The sequence below is a fragment of the Stigmatopora argus genome, chromosome 14 (genome assembly GCF_051989625.1).
Source record: "Stigmatopora argus isolate UIUO_Sarg chromosome 14, RoL_Sarg_1.0, whole genome shotgun sequence".
Taxonomy (NCBI): domain Eukaryota; kingdom Metazoa; phylum Chordata; class Actinopteri; order Syngnathiformes; family Syngnathidae; genus Stigmatopora; species Stigmatopora argus.
The window spans coordinates 5,233,393-5,258,388 of record NC_135400.1 but is presented as its reverse complement, the minus strand read 5'-3'; the positions used below and the strand labels follow the sequence as shown (position 1 = coordinate 5,258,388).

The 24,996-nt window shown below is 42.2% G+C and overlaps 1 protein-coding gene across 1 annotated transcript in view; it reads right to left on the bottom strand.

The window, feature by feature from the left end:
• Positions 1–6,627: 6,627 nt before the first annotated feature.
• rbbp6 (retinoblastoma binding protein 6) overlaps positions 6,628–24,996 on the bottom strand; it is a 25,808-nt gene continuing 7,439 nt past the window's right edge. The window contains exons 4-19 of the mRNA XM_077618549.1: positions 20,700–20,744; positions 20,493–20,575; positions 20,325–20,421; positions 19,503–19,642; positions 19,246–19,418; positions 17,328–17,431; positions 17,019–17,171; positions 16,776–16,828; positions 15,788–15,884; positions 14,519–14,552; positions 14,363–14,390; positions 13,976–14,284; positions 13,764–13,874; positions 8,721–13,061; positions 8,358–8,496; positions 6,628–8,048 (exon numbers count right to left, since the gene is read on the bottom strand). Coding sequence (XP_077474675.1) covers positions 7,149–8,048; positions 8,358–8,496; positions 8,721–13,061; positions 13,764–13,874; positions 13,976–14,284; positions 14,363–14,390; positions 14,519–14,552; positions 15,788–15,884; positions 16,776–16,828; positions 17,019–17,171; positions 17,328–17,431; positions 19,246–19,418; positions 19,503–19,642; positions 20,325–20,421; positions 20,493–20,575; positions 20,700–20,744 — 6,807 coding nt within the window. The 3' untranslated portion in view covers positions 6,628–7,148. The remainder of the gene's footprint in view (positions 8,049–8,357; positions 8,497–8,720; positions 13,062–13,763; positions 13,875–13,975; positions 14,285–14,362; positions 14,391–14,518; positions 14,553–15,787; positions 15,885–16,775; positions 16,829–17,018; positions 17,172–17,327; positions 17,432–19,245; positions 19,419–19,502; positions 19,643–20,324; positions 20,422–20,492; positions 20,576–20,699; positions 20,745–24,996) is intronic.

Here is a 24,996-nt window from a genome sequence, read left to right as displayed (position 1 = left end):
TAATATGTTAGCATTCTGCAAGTAGACTTGAAAATGTTAGGATTATTTTCCACTGGAGATTCACTGTTAAACCATTGTATTGGTTCCTACCCAGGCTATTTTACTCCTTCAGAATAGATAAATAGAAACGAGATAGAAATGAATGTCAAATTTTGGTGTAACTGTTCTTTATTAACCAACCTGTACAACGGTAAACCTCGCAGCCACGCATTTTTATATTTGGAGGTGAAAATTACACATACTGAATTTTTAAATGAGTAAATTACTATAATGTTTTCTCCTCCAAGACACATTTGGAAAAAAACGGTAACTACAAATTCATTGTTTCTATCTGGTGCACAGTCTTACATTACTGCCATTTTGAGATGGCTCATAATCCCTCATGTGGCAGTTTAATTTTTCACATTTTCCTCTCTTAAACCAAATCATCTTCTCATTATCCTCTTCCTTCCTTCAACACGTACACACAGGAAAATATCTTTTTTTACAGCCACTGGCACACTCACACGCTCTCTGAAGTTCTGATCCACTTTCATCCAGCTTTATCTCTCTTATTCCATCCAGTCTAAAATCTCCTCTCAGGCGGCTAATTATGAATGTTTTAACACGTTAAGCACTAGACAGAAGGTTTAAATAGAAACAATTTTAACCTGGTTTTAAATTCTTCATTCATGTCATAATTAGATGAATCAATTTATCAACGTGATATTTTCTTTCCCCATCACTCCGTTACAATCTTGATGTAGAACCACCCCCCAGCAATAAAAACACATCCTCATCATATAGGCATTAGAGCACTTTACATCATCCTTAAATCATTACATTATGCCTATTTGAATGGGGCTCTCAGCAGGAGTTTTTTCCTCATTAAGTAGCTACTGGTGATAAAGGAATTTATTCAAATTACCTCTTATCTACTTGCATATCACCTATTATCTGCTGCCCTCTCACCTAATGCAGAAGGTTTGGGTCAAAGAGCACTTCAATCTCCAGTCTTTTACAATTCTGCACATCATTCATTCATTAATTTGCCATACTCTCTAACCTCACATGGGTGGCAGGGGGTGCTGGAGCCTATCACAGCCAACTACAGTGGTACCTCGAGATACGAGCTTAATTTGTTACGGGACTGAGCTCGTATGTCGATTTACTCGTAACTCAAATGAACGTTTCCCATAGAAATGAACTAAAAACAAATTAATCCGTTCCAGCCCAAATTCTGCAGGCTATTTTCAAATAGAGATTGAAGGGTAATCTTTAATTATTTAACAATTTAGGAATAGCAAAAACATAAGGCGTCTTTCTTTGCTGCACTCATCATCCAGTAATTTTATAAAGCCATTAAATGGAATAGCTTTTTTTGTCTTTGCTTTTGTTGCAAGTGCAGAGAAACAAAATGTAATCCCAGATACAACAGTTACAAGGGCTACAGACGCATAGATACATTGGGGCGACAGAAACTGAACCTGCCAGGTTGCCAAGACAACTTAGGGTATATTTATACTAGGAAAGTCCATTGTTCACTTTCTTAGGTCTGGACCAAAATACATTGTTCGGGAGTTTTTTGGTGCGGTTCCTTTTCACGTTCTAATTTTTGCAGGCAACCCACGATTTGACAACAAACGTAAGTGCAAACAACGTTGAATCAATGGACAATCATGGTCTCGGTGTGGTAACACAGCAAAATACAAAAGTAAACAATCATGGAACTAAAGCTTGCAGCAATCATGATCATATTGATATAGTTTATCCAACTACTACAAGCGTTTGCGGGACATTTGACGAATCAGAGGGCATTGACATACCTGTCAACTGACCAATTGCTCCCCTTAATGATTGGAATTCCCCTTATTACGCGATAATAAACCGTACAAACACAGCACATATTTACGCACATAGGGAGCACTTAAGTCTAAAATTGTGGATGGGGTGCCCAATCATTCGGTGCGCCTTTTTTATGCACTAAATTTAAGATTCTGTAGATGTCGCTGACACCTTGACTGTCTGGGTACATTGCTTGCTGACACGCTATATTTATATAGTGACTGACGACAGGATGCCGGTGTGAAAAAGGGGGGTTGGGACAGAATAGAGCACCTACCTAAAAATATACAGAAACGGAAATAAATGTGACACGCGTGCGCATATCATGCTGAAAGCATGACAATATTAGCAATTGACGTCGTTTTCGTTTTTTTTTTTTTTACCAGTGACCGAGACGAGACAATCCGGATTAGAGTCAAAATGGGTAAAACGGGATCGGTTTTACAAAAAAACACACTTTTTAACATTTTCTTTTCTCATACAAAATTTGTTATATGACGTACACTATTTGAAATGATCAAAAAACATAAAATATGGAAGAAAACGTAGAAGTTGCAGCATAAATTTTATGTGCAAATATCTAGATATCACTCCTACGTGAACCCCGATTCATGAAAACCAATGCACTGCTACCCAAAAACAACATTTCCCCAAATGCCTGTGGCTAGAGAAGCCAGACAAATAAAAACAAATGTGATTTCAACTTCGGTACTTTGCCACTTTCAGACAACGCGGACCGCACCAAGGTACGATTGGAATAAACCCGAGACCACTTCTTCCACGAGGTTTCGGACCGACTGTTTGGTCACTGGTTTGTATTCTCACCATCCCAAAAGCTGCGCACCAAGGACTTTTTAAACCAAACACAGCATGTGTGAATATATCTTCAGTCTACAGTCCTATCCAGAAACAAGTAACCTATGTAAGAATTAAAACTAAATATAAAAGTATTCTCGATTACATTTTAAAATAAACGCTCCCATGCGACTTTACCCATAAAACTGTCATGAAAGAATCAAAATTATCCCTTCAAGCTGCATCGAAACATAGCTCTGAAACACTGCAATGAACCTAGCATGCCTCTTTTACGCAGTAGTAAAGAGAACAAATTCACCAATTCATTTTCTGTACTGCTTATCCTCACATCAGTTCATGAGCCAAAAATGATGGCAGTGCAACACTGGTTTAATTGAACACAAAGCTTGATGTTGGAATGACAAAAAATATTTGTTTCGTGTTCCAGTTATTGTCTGGGTATTTAAAATCCAGACTGTAGTTTACGGTGGGGGAAAAAGACACTTGGAATTGTAGTGTTATTTGACTGAAGTGGTAAAAGCCAAAGAATGAGTGAATAATGGCCGACTTGAAAGCCATTGTCATGGACTGGATCACTGCCAGCCTTTTGTCGGCCGTGACCAACCAGTGAGACCCCTTGCAGAGGGACAGACACAGAGATGTTGCACTTGAAGCCATGAAAGACAAAAGGAGGAGGAAAATGATGTGACAGGAAAAGAAAGTGTCAGCAGGCAGCAAATGAAAGATGACATTAAACAAAAAAAACAATAAGCAGTCTCATCAAGCTAATTATACCAATTAGAACAATGCTGCAGCATTTCATCTAATTCATGCATTTTACCCTTATTGACCTCTAATTTTCTCCTGATCCTCTACACACACTACCCCCACCCCCACCCAACCTTTACTCTACAACAACTGGGTGTCTGCTCACAATGTTCTTGGACATGGGGGAAGGTATGTGTGTGTGTGCTGTGTGTGTTAGATTGTCCTGGCAGTTTGCCAGTCTCCCTGTCTCTCATTACCACAGTGTGTGTGTGCGTGTGTGTGTGTATGGCTGCTGGCAGTGTGATGGCCGTTACCATGGCAACCTCAGAGCAGGTTCCAGATCCTGTGCATCATTTCTACACAGCGGTGCAATGGCATGCCCACACACAAACACACACCATCAATTGGTTTCATTTAATTGCCACTCACATAGTCAGCCTCGGTTTACAAAAGTTAATGGAGTCTAAAGAATACCAGATTTTGGCCCTGTTTTTCCTGCATTATTCTACATTTATTTAAATAACTAATAATCACAAATTACTATTCAATTGAAAATAGTGTATATATTGGGACGATATTGGTCAATTTGATGTGGCTCAGATCCTGCTGCGCCTCTTTCCTGTCTCTCCAGCCTTGCGTCTCAGCTTCTAACTCGTTAAGTTGAGGGCTTTGATGTTGTTGCGACTATGCTTCATTTTACGGCCCCCTTTATTCGTAATAAACACACAGAACGAGACACATCAGCACCAATGCAAATGTAATCACTCACTTTACCCCTCTGTTGCCTAGCCACTATACAAATAAAGTCGAATTGTACATTCAATAAGATTAGATACATCATCAACAAGTATATCAAATATAGGTGTAGAATAGATAATTTTGACTTTGTCATTTCTTTATTATGTGTATATATAGGGGTAAGTAAGAATTCATACACAGATCGTTGTGTATAAAGTGGTACCTCGACATATGAGTGCCCGGACATAGGAGCAATTTGAGATACGAGTAAAATTTTGGGAGAATATTTATCTTGAGATACGAGACAAATTTTGATATACGAGCATACAACGGACGCGAGAGGCTGCTCATAAGAACATCATGGGCACGGCCTCTCTCCCCGCAACTCCCTCGTGTAATGTCTCTATGAGCACTGGGCGGAGCGTTGCATTTTTTTCCAGAGTTTTTTTCCCGTTAGTCAGTGCAGAATGGCGGAGCTTGCTCGATAATATGAGAGGAGTATACAACTTCTTGTCGGCAAGTGGTCGTGCGTTATCCTATTGTGAGGACATTTATGTGACTCATTTTGGGAATATTTCGAAGGGAAGACAAAAGCAAACAGCCCTTGATAGGTTGCATCTGAAAGTCAGGGTGGAGGCGGGGCAAATAGAGCCAAATAGAAGGTATAAAATTTAAAACACAATTACAATTAAGTTTAGTGTAAGGTTAGATTAAACGCGTGTCTGCATCGTAATCCAAGTTCATTTAAATTTGTTTGTTATATTACGAGCGCATTGCCGTGCAGACAACCATTTGCACTCACAACCACACCACCAACGAGCGGAAATTGGTCCTATGCTACCCGCAACAAAGCCAAGCAAAAGAACCACCACGTTATCGGGTAGCAGAATTGTTTGGGGAAAAAATAAAGTCAATTCTCTAGGTGGCAATTGCACTTTTTTCCCTGATAAATAAATCATACTTCCGTTTCTAGTGTTTGTTTCTAAGATATTTTGAGTTATATGGTCTTTGAATTTAACACATTTGAGTTTAAATGAGTGTCATGAGTCATCGTCCAATCCAATTTGGAAGAGTGACAGTGAAAAAACAGCAAATCCAACAAAATGTATTAATGTCATTTCAAATCATACATAATTAGGGCCTTGCTTTATTTCATGTTGACGAGACAACATATTTACATAACACCCAACATGTCATTCTCATCCACATTGTCCACTTCTTAATGAGCCTTCAATTTTTGCTACAATTACACTAAACTCAAAGCCCACGCAGGCAACACAAGCGTCAACATAGATTGGACATCTCACTCAAGTGGAGAAGATGACATGACATGAATGAGCCACATAGATATCTGCAGCTTGTTTAACCATAAAAAAAACCTGGAGGTCATATCAATTTAAAATTATTTTTACCAGCAAGATATTTGAACTAAATCATATAATAATAGCTGCTAATATTTTAACTAAGCTTGTTTTGAAATGACAAAAAACAGTCACTTGTCCGATAAAGAGTAAAAGGTCTTCAGTGTCAACTTTTGAATAGCTGCCCACTATAGTTCTTTAAAAGGGGTAAAGCCACGGCAACTAACCCGTCCGTACCTTCAATTTGTGCAAAAACCAACCCCAAACCTCAGAAATATACGCAGATACAGAAAAAACTAACAACCAAGCTGTCGACCAAACAAACATGCTGCAAATTTAATTACGTGCTTTTTCGAAACATGTACTGACTTATCTTACGTTCACACTAAGTATATTAAATAAATTGGAACCTGGCACCAGCATTGGGAGCACAAACAACTCAAGTCTAACGAGACAGTCTTGGCACAACACCCTGACGTGTCTGCACACAGATCAGACACAAAGGAAAAGAGGAATTCCGATGAATGAGAGAGAAAGGGAGAAACAAGGTATTAATCAGCACGGTAAACATCACAACAACAGGGCGATGATAACAAGAGCGTACCTCAGTTGTGAACAGAAGGGATGTTGACCTTGATTGCTGCATGCTTCAATCGTTTGCTGCTGCCTGTCTGGTGCAATTGTCTGAGGAAGGGACAAGCTTAAAATGTCCCCGTAAAGAAGACAACTTCAGAGAAAGACATTAGTCTTAAATTCAATTTCAATGGCGGGAGTACATACGGCACCTGAACTTTCCCAGAGAAGGTTTAACATTCCGTTTTGATTGACATTTACAGAAATATTTTCAATACGACATTGGTGTGTCTTTTACAGCTTCATTTTATATATTTTTTTGCATTTTCATGAATAAAGTTTAATCTAATCTAATCTCAAGGTTTCAATTAATCAAATAATTGATTAGTTTTACACATTTGTATTTTTTACCTTCCTTTGTAGATAAAAAAGAAACATTTTGAACATTTATATTGCACTGAGTTGATGGTTCATTGGCTGTTTCATGGCACTTTAAATGCTCATAATTGTGGCAGTATTCAACTGAAAATCATATTTTCCTCCATTAAATAAATAAAAAAACAAGACATTCCAATGCATATTTAATTATTCTTATTTCCTGCAAAAGAGGAAAACTCAACAAAAATTCCTCTGGCACATCATTCATTTTGAAATTAATGTACAAAAACCAGCAACAAAAGTTGAATTAAAAATAAATTAACCATAAACTTCATTCAGCATAATTCTTGACGCTCTACTACTAAGCGAGTCAAATTAAACTTGCCAAATGTAACATTTTCCAACTCCAGCTATATCCAAAGTGCTCATCTTTGTGTTTTGCTCATTATTATTATTGGATGAAACTCATCTGATCTAAAAATGAGCGAAAATAGCCTAATCCAGTAGGCAATATTTGGGGGAGAAAAAAAAGGAAGCCCCTCCCCACCCCCCACTTATTCATTCACTGCCATTGACGTCAATAGAAAGCAATGTAATTTCTTTGGGAGCTGCCAGCCATTGTTCAATTGCTAGTCAAGCGAAATTGGACGTCGATGGCCATTATTGGCGTTGAAACATGATAACTCAAAGATAGCTAACTGATTTGCGTCCTCATGTCTCTTCTTGGACTTCAAATTCATCTTGGTCTGTAACTCCATGTCGTTTCTCCGTCTCGTGCTTTATTGACCTCGGTTCGTGTTCGGTCTTCACATTACCGTTATGATCGGAGGGCTTCTTTCCTTCCGCTTGGTGTATTTTCCCCTCGTGACAGCAACCGACTCCTTTCTCAGGGTCCGGTTGTTTTGCCGCTTGCAGCTGTTGGCTTTCTTTTAACAGTTTTTCCAGCTTGTACTTTTTCCACATCTCCTCTCTGCTCTCAGGTTTAGGTTTGAGAGTGGACCTGCCATCATGCTGGCGCTTGGGCTTTGAACCCGGTTTGGATCCACTACACTCGGCGAGAGTTCGCAGCCTTTTGGAAGGATGAGTGATGCAAGGTAGAGAAACATTTGTGTTATGTTTACTTTCTTTACTGTCATGTTCCACATGGCAATAATCATATTTTGCGCTTTCAGATTTGACATCCAGTGGTACGTGGTGCTGTTTTTTACGCTTATTGGAACCGATTGACTGTCTGTTATCACTTGCACCTATGCAGACTTCTGGTTCATTGTCCTGTCTGTCAGGTTGATGCACTGTCAAGGAGGAGCAAAAGAGATGTTTTGGTGGCGACTCAAAGCTTTCCTTCTTTTGTTCCTCCTCACGCTTGCAGCGTTTCTTGCCATCTTTCCTTTCTCCTGCAGTGCTCCCTTCGTTTCGTCCACTAGAGGGAGTCAAGGATGCGTTTCTCTCCCATCGTTCCTCATTTGTATTCTCGTCAGACATTTGCCTCTTATTTTTTTCCTCTCCCTGAGGTTTCCAGGAGCCTTGTGTCACTGGTGGCAAAAGATGTGCAACTGAAACTTGCTGTTTGTCATCTTCAGGATCCTCATTGTCAAATTTGCAGAGAGGGGCCTAAAAAGTGTAAAGTTGTATCTCAATTTGTTAACTTGTCACACCTCACTTTAACATTTCATGCATGATTTGATTTTTTTTTTAACTGGGAGCGGCTCTCAGTCAAAATGGATACAATGTCTAGCTAGCACCATTAATGAAAAAAACAATTGTGCAAGAAAAGGATCGTTTTCAAACTATAATATATGGGAAGAGACTTTTCCACGAGTATGGTATCCTCAAACAAATTTATAAAGCTGCTCCGTGGAGGGCAATTATTTAAACTGTACATGAACCGTTAACTGTAATTGACCATTAAGAGTAACTCACCTGCATGGGTCCAAATGCATCATCTTGATTGTGTTTCTGTTCCAACGGGGAATTTGTCACCTCAATTCTCCTCTCCAGAGAATCTTCACCTTCTATCCAATCCAATATGAAAGTTCTGCTGCTTGCCAAATTAAAAGAGCTGGATACAAGCAAGAAAGTACACCAAACGATCAAGAACTTGCAAGATATTTCCAAGAAATACTCATGTAATTGCATGTGTCATTGGTCACACAATCATTGATTGAGATTAAATATTTTAGAACAATAAGTGATACTGTTTTTGAATGGTAAAACGAAATTGATCAAAAAAATTGAATAAAGAATTTGAGTTCAAACAAAAGGTAACAAAAATAGATTCCTCACCAGTCACTCTCTACTGTGATGTTTGGCTTGTGACTGGAATGTGGCATTATAAAGTCAGCAGATTCATCACTCATGTTCTTCATTTTCACTCCGTCCACCATCGTTTCTTTTGAAGACAAGGCCTGTTTCACCATTACTCCTTCGGTCGGGTCCTCTCTAGCCCCAAGCCCTTCTGCCGGGTCCTCTGTGGTCCCCGGGCCTTCCGCCGGGTCCTCTGTAGTCCCCGGGCCTTCCGCCGGGTCCTCTCTGGGCCCCAGCGCTTCCGCCGGGTCCTCTCTGGGCCCCAGCGCTTCCGCCGGGTCCTCTCTGGGCCCCAGCGCTTCCGCCGGGTCCTCTCTGGGCCCCAGCGCTTCCGGCGGGTCGTCTCTGGGCCCCAGCGCTTCCGCCGGGTCGTCTCTGGGCCCCAGCGCTTCCGCCGGGTCGTCTCTGGGCCCCAGCGCTTCTGCCGGGTCGTCTCTGGGCCACAGCCCTTCCGCCGGGTCCTCTGTGGGCCCCAGCCCTTCCGCCGGGTCGTCTCTGGGCCACAGCCCTTCCGCCGGGTCCTCTCTGGGCCACAGCGCTTCCGCCGGGTCCACTCTGGGCCCCAGCGCTTCCGCCGGGTCCTCTCTGGGCCCCAGCGCTTCCGCCGGGTCCTCTCTGGGCCCCAGCCCTTCCACCGGGTCCTCTCTGGGCCACAGCCCTTCTGCCGGGTCCTCTCTGGGCCACAGCGCTTCCGCCGGATCCTCTCTGGGCCCCAGCGCTTCCGCCGGGTCCTCTCTGGGCCACAGCGCTTCCGCCGGGTCCTCTCTGGGCCCCAGCGCTTCCCCCGGGTCCTCTCTGAGCCCCAGCGCTTCCGCCGGGTCCTCTCTGGGCCCCAGCACATCCGCCGGGTCCACTCTGGGCCCCAGCTCTTCTGCCAGGTCCACTCTGGGCCCCAGCTCTTCTGCCGGGTCCATTCTCGACCTCAGCCCTTCCGGCGTCTCTTCTCTCGGCCTTAGCCCTTCCGGCGTCTCTTCTCTCAGCCCTTCCGGCGTCTCTTCTCTCAGCCCTTCCGGCGTCTCTTCTCTCGGCCTCAGCCCTTCCGGCGTCTCTTCTCTCGGCCTCAGCCCTTCCGGCGTCTCTTCTCTCGGCCTCAGCCCTTCCGGCGTCTCTTCTCTCGGCCTCAGCCCTTCCGGCGTCTCTTCTCTCGGCCCTAGCTCTTCCACCGGGTCCAGTCTGGACCTCAGCTCTTCCGCCGGTTCCACTCTCGACCTCAGCCCTTCTGGCGTCCCTTCTCTCGGCCCCAGCTCTTCCGCCATGTCCACTCTCGACCTCAGCCCTTCCGGCGTCTCTTCTCTCAGGCCCACCTCCTCCGCCGGGTCCATTCTCGACCTCAGCCCTTCCGGCGTCTCTTCTCTCGGCCCCAGCCCCTCCGCCGGGTCCACTCTCGGCCCCAGCCCCTCCGCCGGGTCCACTCTCGGCCCCAGCCCCTCCGCCGGGTCCACTCTCGGCCCCAGCCCCTCCGCCGGGTCCACTCTCGGCCCCAGCGCCTCCGCCGGGTCCACTCTCGGCCCCAGCCCCTCCGCCGGGTCCACTCTCGGCCCCAGCCCCTCCGCCGGGTCCACTCTGGGCCCCAGCGCTTCCGCCGGGTCCTCTCTGGGCCCCAGCGCTTCCGCCGGGTCCTCTCTGGGCCCCAGCGCTTCCGCCGGGTCCTCTCTGGGCCCCAGCGCTTCCGCCGGGTCCTCTCTGGGCCCCAGCGCTTCCGCCGGGTCCTCTCTGGGCCCCAGCGCTTCCGGCGGGTCCTCTCTGGGCCCCAGCGCTTCCGGCGGGTCCTCTCTGGGCCCCAGCGCTTCCGGCGGGTCCTCTCTGGGCCCCAGCGCTTCCGGCGGGTCCTCTCTGGGCCCCAGCGCTTCCGGCGGGTCCTCTCTGGGCCCCAGCGCTTCCGGCGGGTCCTCTCTGGGCCCCAGCGCTTCCGGCGGGTCCTCTCTGGGCCCCAGCGCTTCCGGCGGGTCCTCTCTGGGCCCCAGCGCTTCCGGCGGGTCCTCTCTGGGCCCCAGCGCTTCCGGCGGGTCCTCTCTGGGCCCCAGCGCTTCCGGCGGGTCCTCTCTGGGCCCCAGCGCTTCCGCCGGGTCCTCTCTGGGCCCCAGCGCTTCCGCCGGGTCCTCTCTGGGCCCCAGCGCTTCCGCCGTCTTTTCTCTTGGCGTCTTTTCTCTTGGCGTCAGCCCTTCCGGCGTCTCTTCTCTTGGCCTCAGCCCTTCCGGCGTCTCTTCTCTCGGCCTCAGCCCTTCCGGCGTCTCTTCTCTCGGCCTCAGCCCTTCCGGCGTCTCTTCTCTCGGCCTCAGCCCTTCCGGCGTCTCTTCTCTCGGCCTCAGCCCTTCCGGCGTCTCTTCTCTCGGCCTCAGCCCTTCCGGCGTCTCTTCTCTCGGCCTCAGCCCTTCCGGCGTCTCTTCTCTCGGCCTCAGCCCTTCCGGCGTCTCTTCTCTCGGCCTCAGCCCTTCCGGCGTCTCTTCTCTCGGCCTCAGCCCTTCCGGCGTCTCTTCTCTCGGCCTCAGCCCTTCCGGCGTCTCTTCTCTCGGCCTCAGCCCTTCCGGCGTCTCTTCTCTCGGCCTCAGCCCTTCCGGCGTCTCTTCTCTCGGCCTCAGCCCTTCCGGCGTCTCTTCTCTCGGCCTCAGCCCTTCCGGCGTCTCTTCTCTCGGCCTCAGCCCTTCCGGCGTCCCTTCTCTCGGCCCCAGCTCTTCCGCCAGGTCCACTCTCGACCTCAGCCCTTCCGGCGTCTCTTCTCTCAGCCCCAGCTCCTCCGCCGGGTCCACTCTCGGCCCCAGCTCCTCCGCCGGGTTCACTCTCGGCCCCAGCTCCTCCGCCGGGTCCACTCTAGAACTCAGCCCTTCCGGCGTCTCTTCTCTCGGCCTCAGCCCTTCCGGCGTCTCTTCTCTCGGCCTCAGCCCTTCAGCCGTCTCTTCTCTTGGCCTCAGCCCTTCCACTGTCTTTTCTGTTGGCCTGTGTACTTTGTCTGATCCCGGAAGCTCACTAAGCACACTACTTTTTTTATTGTCAAGTCCTGGAAGTTGTACCTCTAATTTCTCATAATTTTCTTTCACATTGCTCCTCTCTGAGCAAGAAGTTATCTTTTTTTCTATCTCATCTTCAGGTCTTTTCTGATCCAGGTTGATGTTGATGCAAATCTTTCGCGGTTTCAGCTTACTTTTTTCCTTCCACATGTTTTCCATGTTGGGTGGCTGTGGTTTCTTTTCTGGTTTCTTTTGTTGTTCTTTGTTAGGATTGTGATGAAATTTACCATCAGCAGTATCAAGATTGATTTTCATGTATCCACTGCTCTCAAGTGATTTGATGGGACTTTCTTGATTTTTCTCATCACTCACATCTTTACCCTTTCTATCATCTTTATAGAATTCACGGTCTACGTCCTTACGCACTTTTTGGGACTTTTGTATGTGCTTGACGTTTTGACACTTGTCATCCTGCTGACGAGGGTAAGAAGCTTTGGTTTTTAGATGTTTATTTTCACTTTCCGGTCTTTGGTGCTTTTCGCTCACAATTTTATTTGATTTGATTGGCTTTTCAACAGAAACTGAGGCCTCACTGTGTAAGCGTTTGTCTTTCTTGCCTTTCAAGTGTGCAGCACCAGTTGAAGACGAGTGGTCTTCTGGCACTACTTTCTCATACTGCTTATACTCTTGTCTGAGGGAAGTGTCCTTTTCAGTGTGCCCCCAATGAGGGGTGGCGTTCTTGGACGGAGGCGAAGAGGTGTCACTGTGCGACCGAGACTGAGGGGAGTTGCAGTCACTCCAAGATCGAGACAGAGGGGAACGGCTCTCGTTTGAAGATGGGGAGCGAGAGGAGCGACTGTCCTTGGATGACTGAGATGGAGGGGAGCGGCGATGCGTTGAATGGCTAGGCAACTTGTGGTTTGAGGGGTCGTCTCCTTGATCTGCCCAGAGCAGATTTGGGGGAGGAGGGAGTGAGTGTAGGGGAGGTGGCATTTGGTGGTAATGGCTCACATAGCTGGCAAAATACTTATCGTACCACTCTTTGTATTGTCTTTTCCATTGCTCGTAATAATCTGAATTAAGGTCCTGACTACTTGTCGGTTGTTTAGCATCAGACTTCCCCGAGTGGCCTTCGGCACGTGGAGAAGTTGGTGATTTTTCCGCTCGTCTGTTTGAGTTGTAGCCGCTGTGAGACGATTTTTTGTTAGGTCGTTTTTTGCGGTGCTCTGAATGGGACGTGGAACGAGAACTCTCTCGCGGTGAAGATGATGAGGATGCCGTGGGCGAGCGAGACCTCTTATAACCACAGCCATAGGAGCGTGAGGGATTCGTACGAGGGTGCTGGATTCTGTGACGGGAGTATGGTGAGCTGGGCCTTAGAAGAATAGAAATTAAAATTATTGTTGGCTATATTTGACAACACACGCAATTTCACAATAAGCAATGACATTTTCAAACAAAAATAAGTAAATTTATCTAGTCCTAGGTGGCCACAATGTATCCTAATTAGGAGAGGAACCCTCTGGGTACTTCCCAATACGATACAAGAAACGAGCCAACGATTATTCCACAATAAGGCCATAGAAGAATATATACTTATCAGGAAATAAATCGATGATATTTAATGATAAAACTAATATAGAGAAAACAGGCTATTAGTCAATGGAAACAATGTTGACTTTTTACCCCCACACTATCAATGACAATCTGATAAAAGCACAAATTAAGATAATATTTCAGTGCAACATTTCTGTAAAAAAATTAAGCAACACTATACTATTGCAATATTCTTGGAAACAAATAAGTGCCCTTCTTAACTCATTGCATGGCATTGACAATGATAGACATCCAATTGTTTGAGTGCCACTGACGGCGCTAAACGTTCAACTGATTTTGACAGTGAGAGTTGAATGAACTGCTAGAATAGTGTCGATATTTTCTCAAAAGCTGCTAGTGACGGCAGTTGACCCCCTCCCTCCTATTGTAACTATTTTTTTTTTTAATGTGACGATTCGTGTATGTGACTTGCTCCAAATCTGTATAACGGGATAGTCATCACTTTCTGTAAAAGCAATACCTTGATCGGCTGTTGGATCTCGAGCGGGATCGACTAGACCTGCTTGATGAGCGAGAGGTTTGGGACTTAGAATGGGACGTGTGTCTGTAGGTAGATCGAGGACGAGGAGATCTGAAGGATACAGTTTCACCCAAATCAACATATGATAAAGAAGCAAGAGTGATGACATTTCTAAGATTTTCAAGTAATTGTTTAATACATGTGTTACATACCTTTCCTTCCCCTGCCTATGACGGTCTAACCAGTCTCTCTGGATGAGAGGACGGATGGAGGATGATGAGGAGGAAGTGGGAACAACAGGAAGAATGGAGGTAACATGCGGGTTTGGGTGGGTCGAATTAGGAGGGTGCACCATCTGTCCTGATGGGTGATTGTGAAATTTTTGACCTGGAGGAAATAGGTGGAACTGGTGGCTAAGGAATAGAGGGGGAGGAACAGATGGGTGGCAGGATGAGGAGGGAGGGAGGGGGTGTTGTTGTTTGCCGACAACTCCGGTGGGTCGCAGTGAGTAAGAGGAGGAACTGTAAGAATGATATGGCAAACAATTTTTAAACTAAGCTGGAGTTTAGCTGACCATACACAGAAAAAAAATGTCAGACCTTGGCAAGTTGGTTGGCGTTAAACGTCCTAAAGTTGGAGAAAATAAATGTGTCACTAGCATATTCTTAGATATAATATCTGATATTATATATCTTACATGTAACTTTTAAAAACGCTTAACATTGTTATTCAATTAACATTAAAGACATACTTACCAATGGAGGATTTCAGTGCTGGGTCATTGTTAACCTGAGTAAAGACATTTTTCTACAATTTAAACTGTTTCCAGATGCAGGTTTGAACATGGTTTTGTCAAAATTCCCTTAATATGTTAAAAAACTTTCTGTTCACTGTAAAATTAACTTATTTGAGGGATCTGTCTCTGAGGTATCACCCATCTAAGCCGATAATACTGCAGGGGCAAAGGTGAGCTTTGCTGTCTGGATGAGAACCTGTTTTTTTTGGTCAACATCCATTATGCACTAAGGCCATACTTAGGTAACATAAGTCCAGGGTGTGGACGCTTCAGTCGCCAAACACACATTTTATTTCGAATTTCAAATGAAGATTATCTGCTAATTAACAGCAATATATATATATATATATACACATACATACATACATGTATATATATGTATATATGTATACTATATACACATACATATATATAGTATGTATGTATATATATATATATATATATATAGTATGTATATATATATACACACATACATACAATATATATACATACATACTATATATATGTATATGTGTATATAGTATACATATATATACACGTGTATATATAGTACATATATAAATACAAAATACAAGTACAATTATCAAGAAGTTTATTTGTTAAATATTATAGTTAAAGGCTTATGAAAAGACTAATGTACTAATATCTAAATGTAATCTATAAATACAACATGTAAATACTTTAATTCAGGGGTTCTTAACCTTGCTGGAGCTACCGAACTCCACCAGTTTCATATTCGCATTCACCGAACCCTACTTTAAATGTGAAATAAAATATTTTTGTTCAAATTCAAGATACATAAATCCTCGCAGCACTGATTGGCCAAGCAATGTCACGTGATCATCTGCAGCCACTGATGGTCAAGTGGGGCATGTTATCGTGAATAAACATGATGGGTCGATGTGTCTTGACCTCCGCAGCAGAGGCTCCACCGAACCCCTGAGACCAACTCACCAAACCCCTAAGGTTTTTTATTGAACCCAGGTGAAGAACCGCTGCTTCGATTGGATTGGACATCCATTGTAAGTAGCAGTCAATAAATTCATAGGAAACAATGCCTTTAATTTTTGTTCCCCAAAAAGTGCCAAACGGATTAGGCTATCTTCCCTCAGTTTAAGATCGTTCCCTGTCTGCCAACCCTCAGAGTCAAAATGGATTGGACATGTAGCCCCATTAGCGGTAGCCAATGAGTTACCAATCATGTTAGTGTGTGTGCGTTTGTTCTTACCAGTGTTGTAGGATGTGACAGACCAGCTGTTGTGTCTTTGTGAAGGAAGATCTCAGGTGTGTCAGCCGCCAAATCTTTTGTTTTTTCTCCTGCTTGACTGTCAAAAAAGCAGATATTGAACTTATTTACACACTGTTAATGTGTGTACTTTTTAAATTCTACAGTTTGTGACCACTTGCAACAGAAGGAAATATTAATTTAAAAAAAAAGTGAATAATAACGTATCTTAAATAAAACAAGATTATGCACTTGAGAAGCCTTTAAACAATGGAAACAAAAAAATGACGACAGGTGCCAAAATTGACAGGTAATGTACTATTGAGTTTTCCTATTTTACTTGTATGTAATATACAGTATATGCATGATTGGTTAACTGACATCTTGGATATTACCAAAATTAGCATGCTCATGTTACATCCCATGTGTGACCATTGACAGGGCCAATAAACGCATCTATACGTTGGTTAGTAAAATGGATTGAGGAATAAAATTGTCTTTGCGTTTGCTGTCAATCACCAAATCAGATATTTCTTTACCAGTGTGCATATATGTTGAGAAAAAGTTCCTGAAGTAACCCTCCTCACAAGGCAATAAAATGTAACCTGGAGCTCGGCTCCTCTATCTTTGCATCAGCCTACTTTGCAAAAATTAGGCTGATGCATAGATGGGAGTCCTTGGTCAAGCAAGCATTATGAACTGCAGTATTGTCCTATTAAGAAAAACCCAGCTGTTTTTACGACCAGTGTTGGAACTAAAGCCATTACATCCGTTACGTTACATAACAAAACTACTTTTTTCTGTAACCTCTAATGTAACGCCTTACATTTTCCAACCCATATGGCCCTATAAGTATAGTACAAGAATTACCCGTTCGTTTGAGCTACGAGTAATTCGACATACGAGCTCAGTCCCGGAACGCATTAAGCTCGTATCTCGAGGTACCGCTGTATTAAAAACTAATAATATGAAAAATGATTTTGGTACATACATATAAGGTGAAAGGCTGACCGGACAATGAGCTTGAGACTCGTTACCATCGGCCTGTGGGCAACGTTGAAGAGAGAAAGGACAATACATTCTTATAAAAATATGAACAAGATGAGAATACATTAGTGCGAGTAACCATTAATTCAAATGTGGACTGACATTTGAACTTAAAATTATTGTCATGGGAAGTACACAAGTTTTAAACGATGCAAATTATTCAATGACATATGACCAAGAGGTTGACCTGCTGACTGACGGTGGACTGAAGGTTCTTCTCTTGTTGGAGAGTCAAAGGAGTAGGACCAGGTGCTGGTTTTGTAGTAAGTGATTGAGGTGTGACAGAGTTCTCTTTTAGGCTTCTGGTGTAGCCTTTCTCCTTCTCAAAATTATTCACAGCCTATAGAGGCAAACAAATAGTCAGTAGGAAATAAAAATATTGACACTCTTGAGGTGAGTCACTGATAGTGAATTAAGTATTACATTGTATTTGGAATTTCCACACTACTCTACTGTACATTTCAACAGTGTAATAATTATCTCACTGCTATTTTACCTGACGAAGGGATTTGTTGGCTATCAATGTGTCAGGAGAGACATCTGATTGATTACAGGTGGGACAAACGTGGTCTTCTGAATCCAGCAACGCCGTACGAATGCCTGAACAAGAGTATATGAAAAATCAGAATTAAATAGGATATTCCCAACTAAAGGCAGAGCAGAATTATTCGGCAAATTGTATATTTATTATTGAAAAAAAAAACATGTTCTTAATAAACTCAAAGACTCTAACAAAGAAAATCGTAATAAAACAAATTTAAATGAACTTGGATTACGATGCAGACACTCAAAAATATGTTTAGTCTAACCTTACACTAAACTTAATTCTAATTTTGTTTTACATTTTCATACAATTCTCCCGGCCGGGTTGGCTCTGTTTGCCCCCGCCTCCACACTGACTTTCAGGGGGGGGGGGGAAACACTGAAAAAATGCAACGCTCCGCCCAGTGCTCGCAGAGACATTACAAAGAGGGAGTTGCGAGCAGATACATTACAAAGAGGGAGTTGCAACCAGAGACATTACACGAGGGAGTTGCGGGAGAGAGCCAGTGCCCCTGATTTTCTTATGAGCAGCCAACGAGAAGTAATATATACTCCTCGTAGCGATCGCTCCGCCTTTCGCGCTGAGTGACGGAAAGAAACACTGAAAAAAATGCAACACTCCGCCCAGTGCTCGTAGATATCTGTTACACACGAAAGAGATGCAGCAAAAAAAGAGTGCGCTACAATGATAAACAGCCTCTCAGGTCTTGGCCACCTGGCTTTCTCGTATCTAGAGATAATTATTTGCTCGAAATTTTACCTGTATCTCAAAATGCTCGTATGTCGGGGTGCTCATATGTCGAGGTACCACTGTATATGTATTTATTTATTCATTGTTATGTATCATTTCTTGCCGACATTTATGTTCTCGTGAAAGAAATGAGCAGACCCTAAAAATAGCCCGCTCGCGTACTCCAAGCATTACGGTAAATAGTGGTTAGGCAGTTGACTTCCGTGTGCTCGGAGCGCTTATAACCCTCAAAAACGCTCAATAGTCAAAGAAACAACATATTATAGCTATATAGAGGAAATGCCTGACGTGAATGACATGCGGGTGTTTGCTTGGAAAACGGACTCGAGCCATGGATCGAACACAAAAGAGCAGGGTTGCGAATGGCTTTGGAGTGATGGATGTCAGATGGTAAACATAGATAGCTACATACAAAGACTGGCACACGGCTTCGCACAAGTTATGTGACGATTTGGAATGGATTGTCGATGCCTGGGCCAAAGTGTCGGCGAGCACTGTAGTTTGAGCTTTTGTTAAAGCTGGAATCACTATTACGAAGCCCCACTGAGAAAACTCTGACCCTGACAGTGAGACGGAACCGAGCATTAAACAGAACTCCAAAGGACTAAAAGTCTCTCCGTCTTGTCGTTCAGCACAAAGACGCCATGCCAAGGAGTCGTCACTTGTACCGCTTCCTTCTGCTTCAATAGCTTAGCGATGCTAGTAGGTGGGTTAAGGCCGGCTGTATTGCCTTGCATTATCAGTCAACCACACGCCGCTTCCTTATCTTGTTTTTCGATGACAACAGGGTTTGCTTATTCATTTCATTTGCACTATTACTTTTAAATAAAGAACTCCGTGATGACAAATGGTGGTCAAAAGAGGTTTTTTTGTGGGAGGAAGTAGAGCAGGTCGCAATGTTGCCAGGACAATTTCAACGGATACAGGAAATGCATTTACGTTTTGGGGGATTTCGTAACTTGGATCTTGTTTTCGTATGTTGAGATGGTAATTTGCATATAGCAAAGGGTTTCGGTACCTGAAAATTTCACACCTACAGGCATTCGTAAATGGGGGCAATTTAGGAGGATCTCTGTGTGTGCAGGTGATGCACGACGCAACAAACGACTCAAGTACTCACAGTCATCACAGTAACTGTTCCCACAGCACGGTATGACCACTGAATCCACAAGCAAGTCACGACAGATGAGACACTGGAAATCTTTTGGAACCGGGACTTTTTCATCCTCCGGCTTACTCTCTTCCTGATGCAAAAATGGATGTTTCTCTTTCTTGCCGATAGCGTACGCCTGACTGTGGAGATACAGTAAAACACACAATGAATATTTTCACCCTATTTCACCAAACTTTTGAGTAGCAATTGAAATAGATACTTACGCGTCTATAGTGGGAATAGCGTAACGGCCGCAGCTGGTCAGCATGGCTCCCTTAATGTTGGGGTCATCCACCTCAACCATGAAAGAGCGAGGAATGCCTGTGCTTTTCTTTATCTTGGGTACAATATCAAAATTTTTATCCTGCCATTAGCAAAAAAAAAAAGAAATACATAAAAAAACAATTATAGACCTCTTATTATGCAGCTTTTAAAACATGTAACTTTAAATGCATTTATCATTAGTTACTAGTGATACAGTATATGCCCATTTTATGAAGTGGGAGGTAATAGTTTGTTCATTCGCTGTCAAACAATGGCGGTCTACTGCAGGGTTGTTATCCTAACTAATGAAAATGCAACAAATTCAGTGCACTATTTGAATATGAAGACAATGTCTTCACATTTTCTCTTAATGTTTCAAAAAGCTTGTTAATATTTACAAAAGGCGTGATTAAATTTGGCACACAGATGCCAAGAAAAAAAGTAAAAAGTTGATAACTTCAGGTTTAAAAGATGGAAAAAAATAAAGTACAATTAATAGACATTTTTTGTTAAAGAAAGTGGCAAAAAATAAGCACTGTTATGCTATTTCAGAGTGGCAACAAAAGATTTGCCCAGCGGTGGGGGTATATTAACACATACATGCAAACTGATGATGGATGATATAAAAATATACTACCATCATGTTTATCAGATAAAAGCAGAAGGTTTTCAAGTTGGGTATTCTATATTTGGCTCTCACTGATTAAAGTTTAGACATCTCTGTTCTCGTTGAGCAGCATCTAAATACATTTTAGAAGGTAAATAGAATGTCTCGCTCATACCCCACCAGATGGACAGTTCCTGACTTGGTGTCCAACATTTCCACAGCGGTAACAGGTGTTGTTGGCATGGAGGACCCCACCATTTTTTTTGTTGTACCTAGAGATATTGATAAACTGTAGTTAAGACGATTAACATAACGTGATAAAGAAACCAAGCTCTTAACTTACGTCATGGGATCATATGAGGACTGATTCATCACCACTTTGATCTTATCATCCTCTGACACATCTGCAGCTGCCAGGTTTACCATCTTTATGGAAGAGATGTTTGTCCCGCATTAAAAGACATTGCAAGCGTACATTTTTTTTAATGGTGAATAATCCAGGTAAGACATAGGCAAGTGGATAAATGAAGGTAGATAAATAAGAGCCTACCTTGGAGAATAAAGGCAGGGTTTTGGAAGAACTGTGGACATCCCTCTGTTAGAATTGAACACAAATCCATTTCACTGAAAGGACTCAGCGCCAGGAGAGACTTAGGCCCATCCATAACAATAAACACACAAATCCTGATGTGCTCACTTGTTTTACTGCAAACTTTGTATATGTTGCTGCATATTGAGCAAATGTTTTTAACTAGTCAAAATTGTAGGGTTTCCTCTAACCTTTTCTTTAACTTTAAATGCACCAATGGCACTGAAACATGAGTATTCGCAGTCAGTCTACATGGTTTAAATTAGTTCATGGCCATAAATGCCATGCAATGAGTTAAATACTATGAAGACAAATAGATTATGTTACTTGGGTCCAAAACCAGTGTGACTGTGTATTTTAATTTGATTTCGTTTTTCCTAAGATTGTATAAGTGTGTAATTTTTGAAAAATATTTTTTTTAAATACAATAATGACTAAAAACATCATTGCTATTTATTTTCACACGACCAAGCAGTCACTTACCCAATAAAGATTTATGGGTCTTAAAGGGAAAAACATTTAAAAATAAAACGTTTTTAAATGACCAAAATATTTAAAGGATCAAAGTGTCAACTTTTGTATAGTTGTCCACACCGTCCCTAAATATCTGTGGAAAAAAAAACAATCGGTTACCCACTTTATTTTCTCGTCAAATCACATGCGGAAGATTAAAATCAATATATATAACTCCAACATTTTTTACAATGTTACAATAATCTACTGTTATATTAATCATAAAGTACTAATTCAAATGAAACCGCATATTTGGAAGAAAATGTCTTCTCAAATATGAATTACAAGTCAATCAAAATATCTGGAACCATTTAAATGGATGTACATCTATGTATCATGAAAAGGAGCACGATTGTAGATTTTTGATTTTGTTGAAAATAGTCTTACACAAACTTTGACCAAATTCATTCATGCTTTCATTTTTCATACCGCTTATTTTCAATTCAACAATGTTGTGTCCTATTTGTCATCTGTGGAATGCCAGTTGACCCAACTTTAAACAGTAATAAAATCCATGTTAAAAAGAGTGCTGACTTTCAGCTTTCATGCCCAGCATGCCCACACATTGAGTGAAAAGCACTGGATTTGTGTCCTAACAATAGAGCAGCACAATGGTGCCCAATGGCCTTCGAGTTACAAGTTGAATGTCCGTCATTGGAAAGGGAGATCACATGACATGAGAATTTGCTGAGTAGCCACCAACACAAAAACAACCAGACAAGATACCCGAAAAGACTAAGAAAAAAAATCCCAAACTTGAGCTATATTGTTAAATCAGGCAGCATCACATAAAATACCTAATTTGCTTTACTAATATTTTTTTCTAAAATTTTACTGACAGGAAAGCTCAATAACCAATTTTCTATATTTTATCAAATTACACCGCAATATGACGGCAACGGATTTTTTCATCAAAACTATAAACTGTCCAGTAACATAAAGATGTTTGAAGCTAGTTAGAATAACTGAAACCATAATACTGATTTGAAATCAAAGACATAATACATTGGGAAGCTTCATCAGAACACCTTTATTGGAAGGAAAAACAGAAGAAGCTTAATATAGTCCAAATGGAATCAACGTGCTAAGGAGAGGAAGACACTTCTCCTACTGAGAAATCAGAGAGAAGATTAAGTCAGATCAATAAGCAAGTAAAAGCTTAGTAAGAAGCATTTATTCATTTATAGAACAATGTAACACTAAACTACATGGCACTAATTTGTAATTTATCCTGTGTAGTTATCACCGAGTGAGTACATTCGAGAGGCTTGACTATTGACGAACCACAAACATTTTATTGGCGTGTTTGTGGGAGGTAGTTTTAATTTGACATCTATTAGTGACTCATTTAGTTCAAGAGTTTTAATTCAGTTTTCAAGTCGGAATTGTACGTTTATCATCATCAGTGGTGCTGAAAGTTTTAATAGGAAAATAACATTTATGTTACATGTTTTTAAGATTTGACATCAAGTTGATATAAGTGGAAAACTTTACTTGTTAGGCGTTGTCAATAGAAGCCTTTAGTGGCATTACAACATTTGAACTACATTTAAAATAAACAAAACAATCTTCACTCTGAGAGTTTCATAAAAAAACAACTGACTTGCAGCTTTGGAGGTGAGCCTGCTGGCTGACAACAGACGCAACATGGTGAAGCAACGGTTGGCATTTTATCAGCCATCAATAACTGCCTGACTGATAAAGTTTGACCCGCCCAGGGGGAACTCTGCTCTCTTTCATATTCAGTCAGCCGGAAAAAGTTGATGCTGTTCTAAACACAGCTTTGGTTGGAATAAAAATCTTGCAAATAAATTGAATGACTTCACTGGCTGCCAGATATCGCTATAGACATACAATTCATTTTGACTAGTCCTGGGGTCGGCAACCCAAGGTTCTGGAGCCACATGAAGCTCTTTAGCGCCGCCCTAGTGGCGCCCTGGAGCTTTTTCAAAAATGTTTCAAAAAGGTGGAGAGAAATATATTTCTTGTTTTTATATGGTTTCTCTAGGAGTACAAACATTGCAACAACATTGTTAAATGTTTCCCAGTGCTGTTACAATGTGTAATACAAATATTAAATTTCAACATTTCTGCCAACGAAGAGTTGCATCATAGCCTGTGACATACATTTTTATCAGCCGAGTGCGATCCTAGTCAGGTTGTTGTTGTTGTAAACTAACCGGCAACTGTGTTATGGGCCATGGATCCCAAAGGAAAACATTTCTTGGGTCGAATCATTTGCCCTCTTAGCCAATGGACAAGGATTGCCTGAATGTACGCTTTTTAGCAAGAAGTTGTCAAACAACAAAAAGAATCATGTGGAAAGACATTTCCAAGTAAGGCATGGTAGATTTGCAGCCGAGTCTCCAGTTTGGAAAGAGAGAAAAAGTGTGATTGCATTATTTCTGTTATGTATCTTCGGCAAGGTGATATAAACTCCAAATCAGTGCAGTAATACCTCGAAATACGAGTGCCCTGACATACGAGCAATTTGAGATAAGAGTAAAATTTCGAGCAAATATTTATCTTGAGATACGAGACAAATGTTGATATACGAGCATACAGCGGACGCGAGAGGCTGTTCATAAGAACATCATGGGCACTGTCTTTCTCCCCGCAACTCCCTCGTGAAATGTCTCTACGAGCACTAGGCGGAGCGGTGCACTTTTTCAATGTTTTTTTACCCCCATTAGTCAGTGCAGAATGGCGGAGCTTGCTCGATAATATGAGAGGAGTATACTACTTCTCGTTGGCAAGTTGTCGTGCGTTATCATATTGTGAGGACATTTGTGTGCATTATTTTCAGAATATTTTGAAGGGAACACAAAAGGAAACAACCCTCGATAGGTTGCATCGGAAAGTCAGGGTGGAGGCGGGGCAAATAGTCAACCCGGCCGGGAGAAGAAAGGTATAAAAATTTAAAACAAAATTAGAATTAAGTTTAGTGTAAGGCTAGATTAAACTTATTTGAGTGTCTGTATCGTAATCCAAGTTCATTTAAATTTGTTTATGTTACATTACGAGCGTGTTGCCATGCAAAAAGTCTCTCTCGCTCTTTCTCTCTGTCCCTCCGCAAAACCAGTCTAATTTTAGTACTGTTAAACATCATAACAACTCGTTATTTGTTACTCTGTTAATAGATGGCGAACTAGAACAAATAAAAATGTTTTTCCAATCCAATATCCCGTTTTGGGTGTTTTTTCAGAGGGTTGGAACAAATTAATTTGTTTTTAGTTCATTTCTATGGGAAACGTTCATTTGAGATATGAGGAAATCGACATACGAGCTCAGTCCCAGAACGCATCAAGATCGTATCTCGAGGTACCACTGTATGAATTTATCAGAAATTAACATTTTGTTTCCTGAAGGATTTGGTCAGGTTTTTACATCAAACTCACTCCTTGTCCATGTTGAGATAAATATTGTCGCATAAATTGATTTTATATCTTTTAACACAATCCCCTTTTTTTGTTTAAAATGAATTTAAAAAAATACTCACATAACACTGTATAAGTGGTGAATGACAAAACAGTAAGCTAATTAGAGTGCAGTTTAAACACCTCTGCTCGTGAATTTTACTGTAAATCTACTTCAAAGTTTAAAAATTATAGATGTGGATAAAAATAAATGAATTTAGGCACAAACTTTTCGATTTCAGTGTATTGTATGGTATGGCAACGGTTTTTGACTATTTTATTTATTTTTATTTCAGCATGATTCACTCAGTCAATTTTGAATTAGCTTT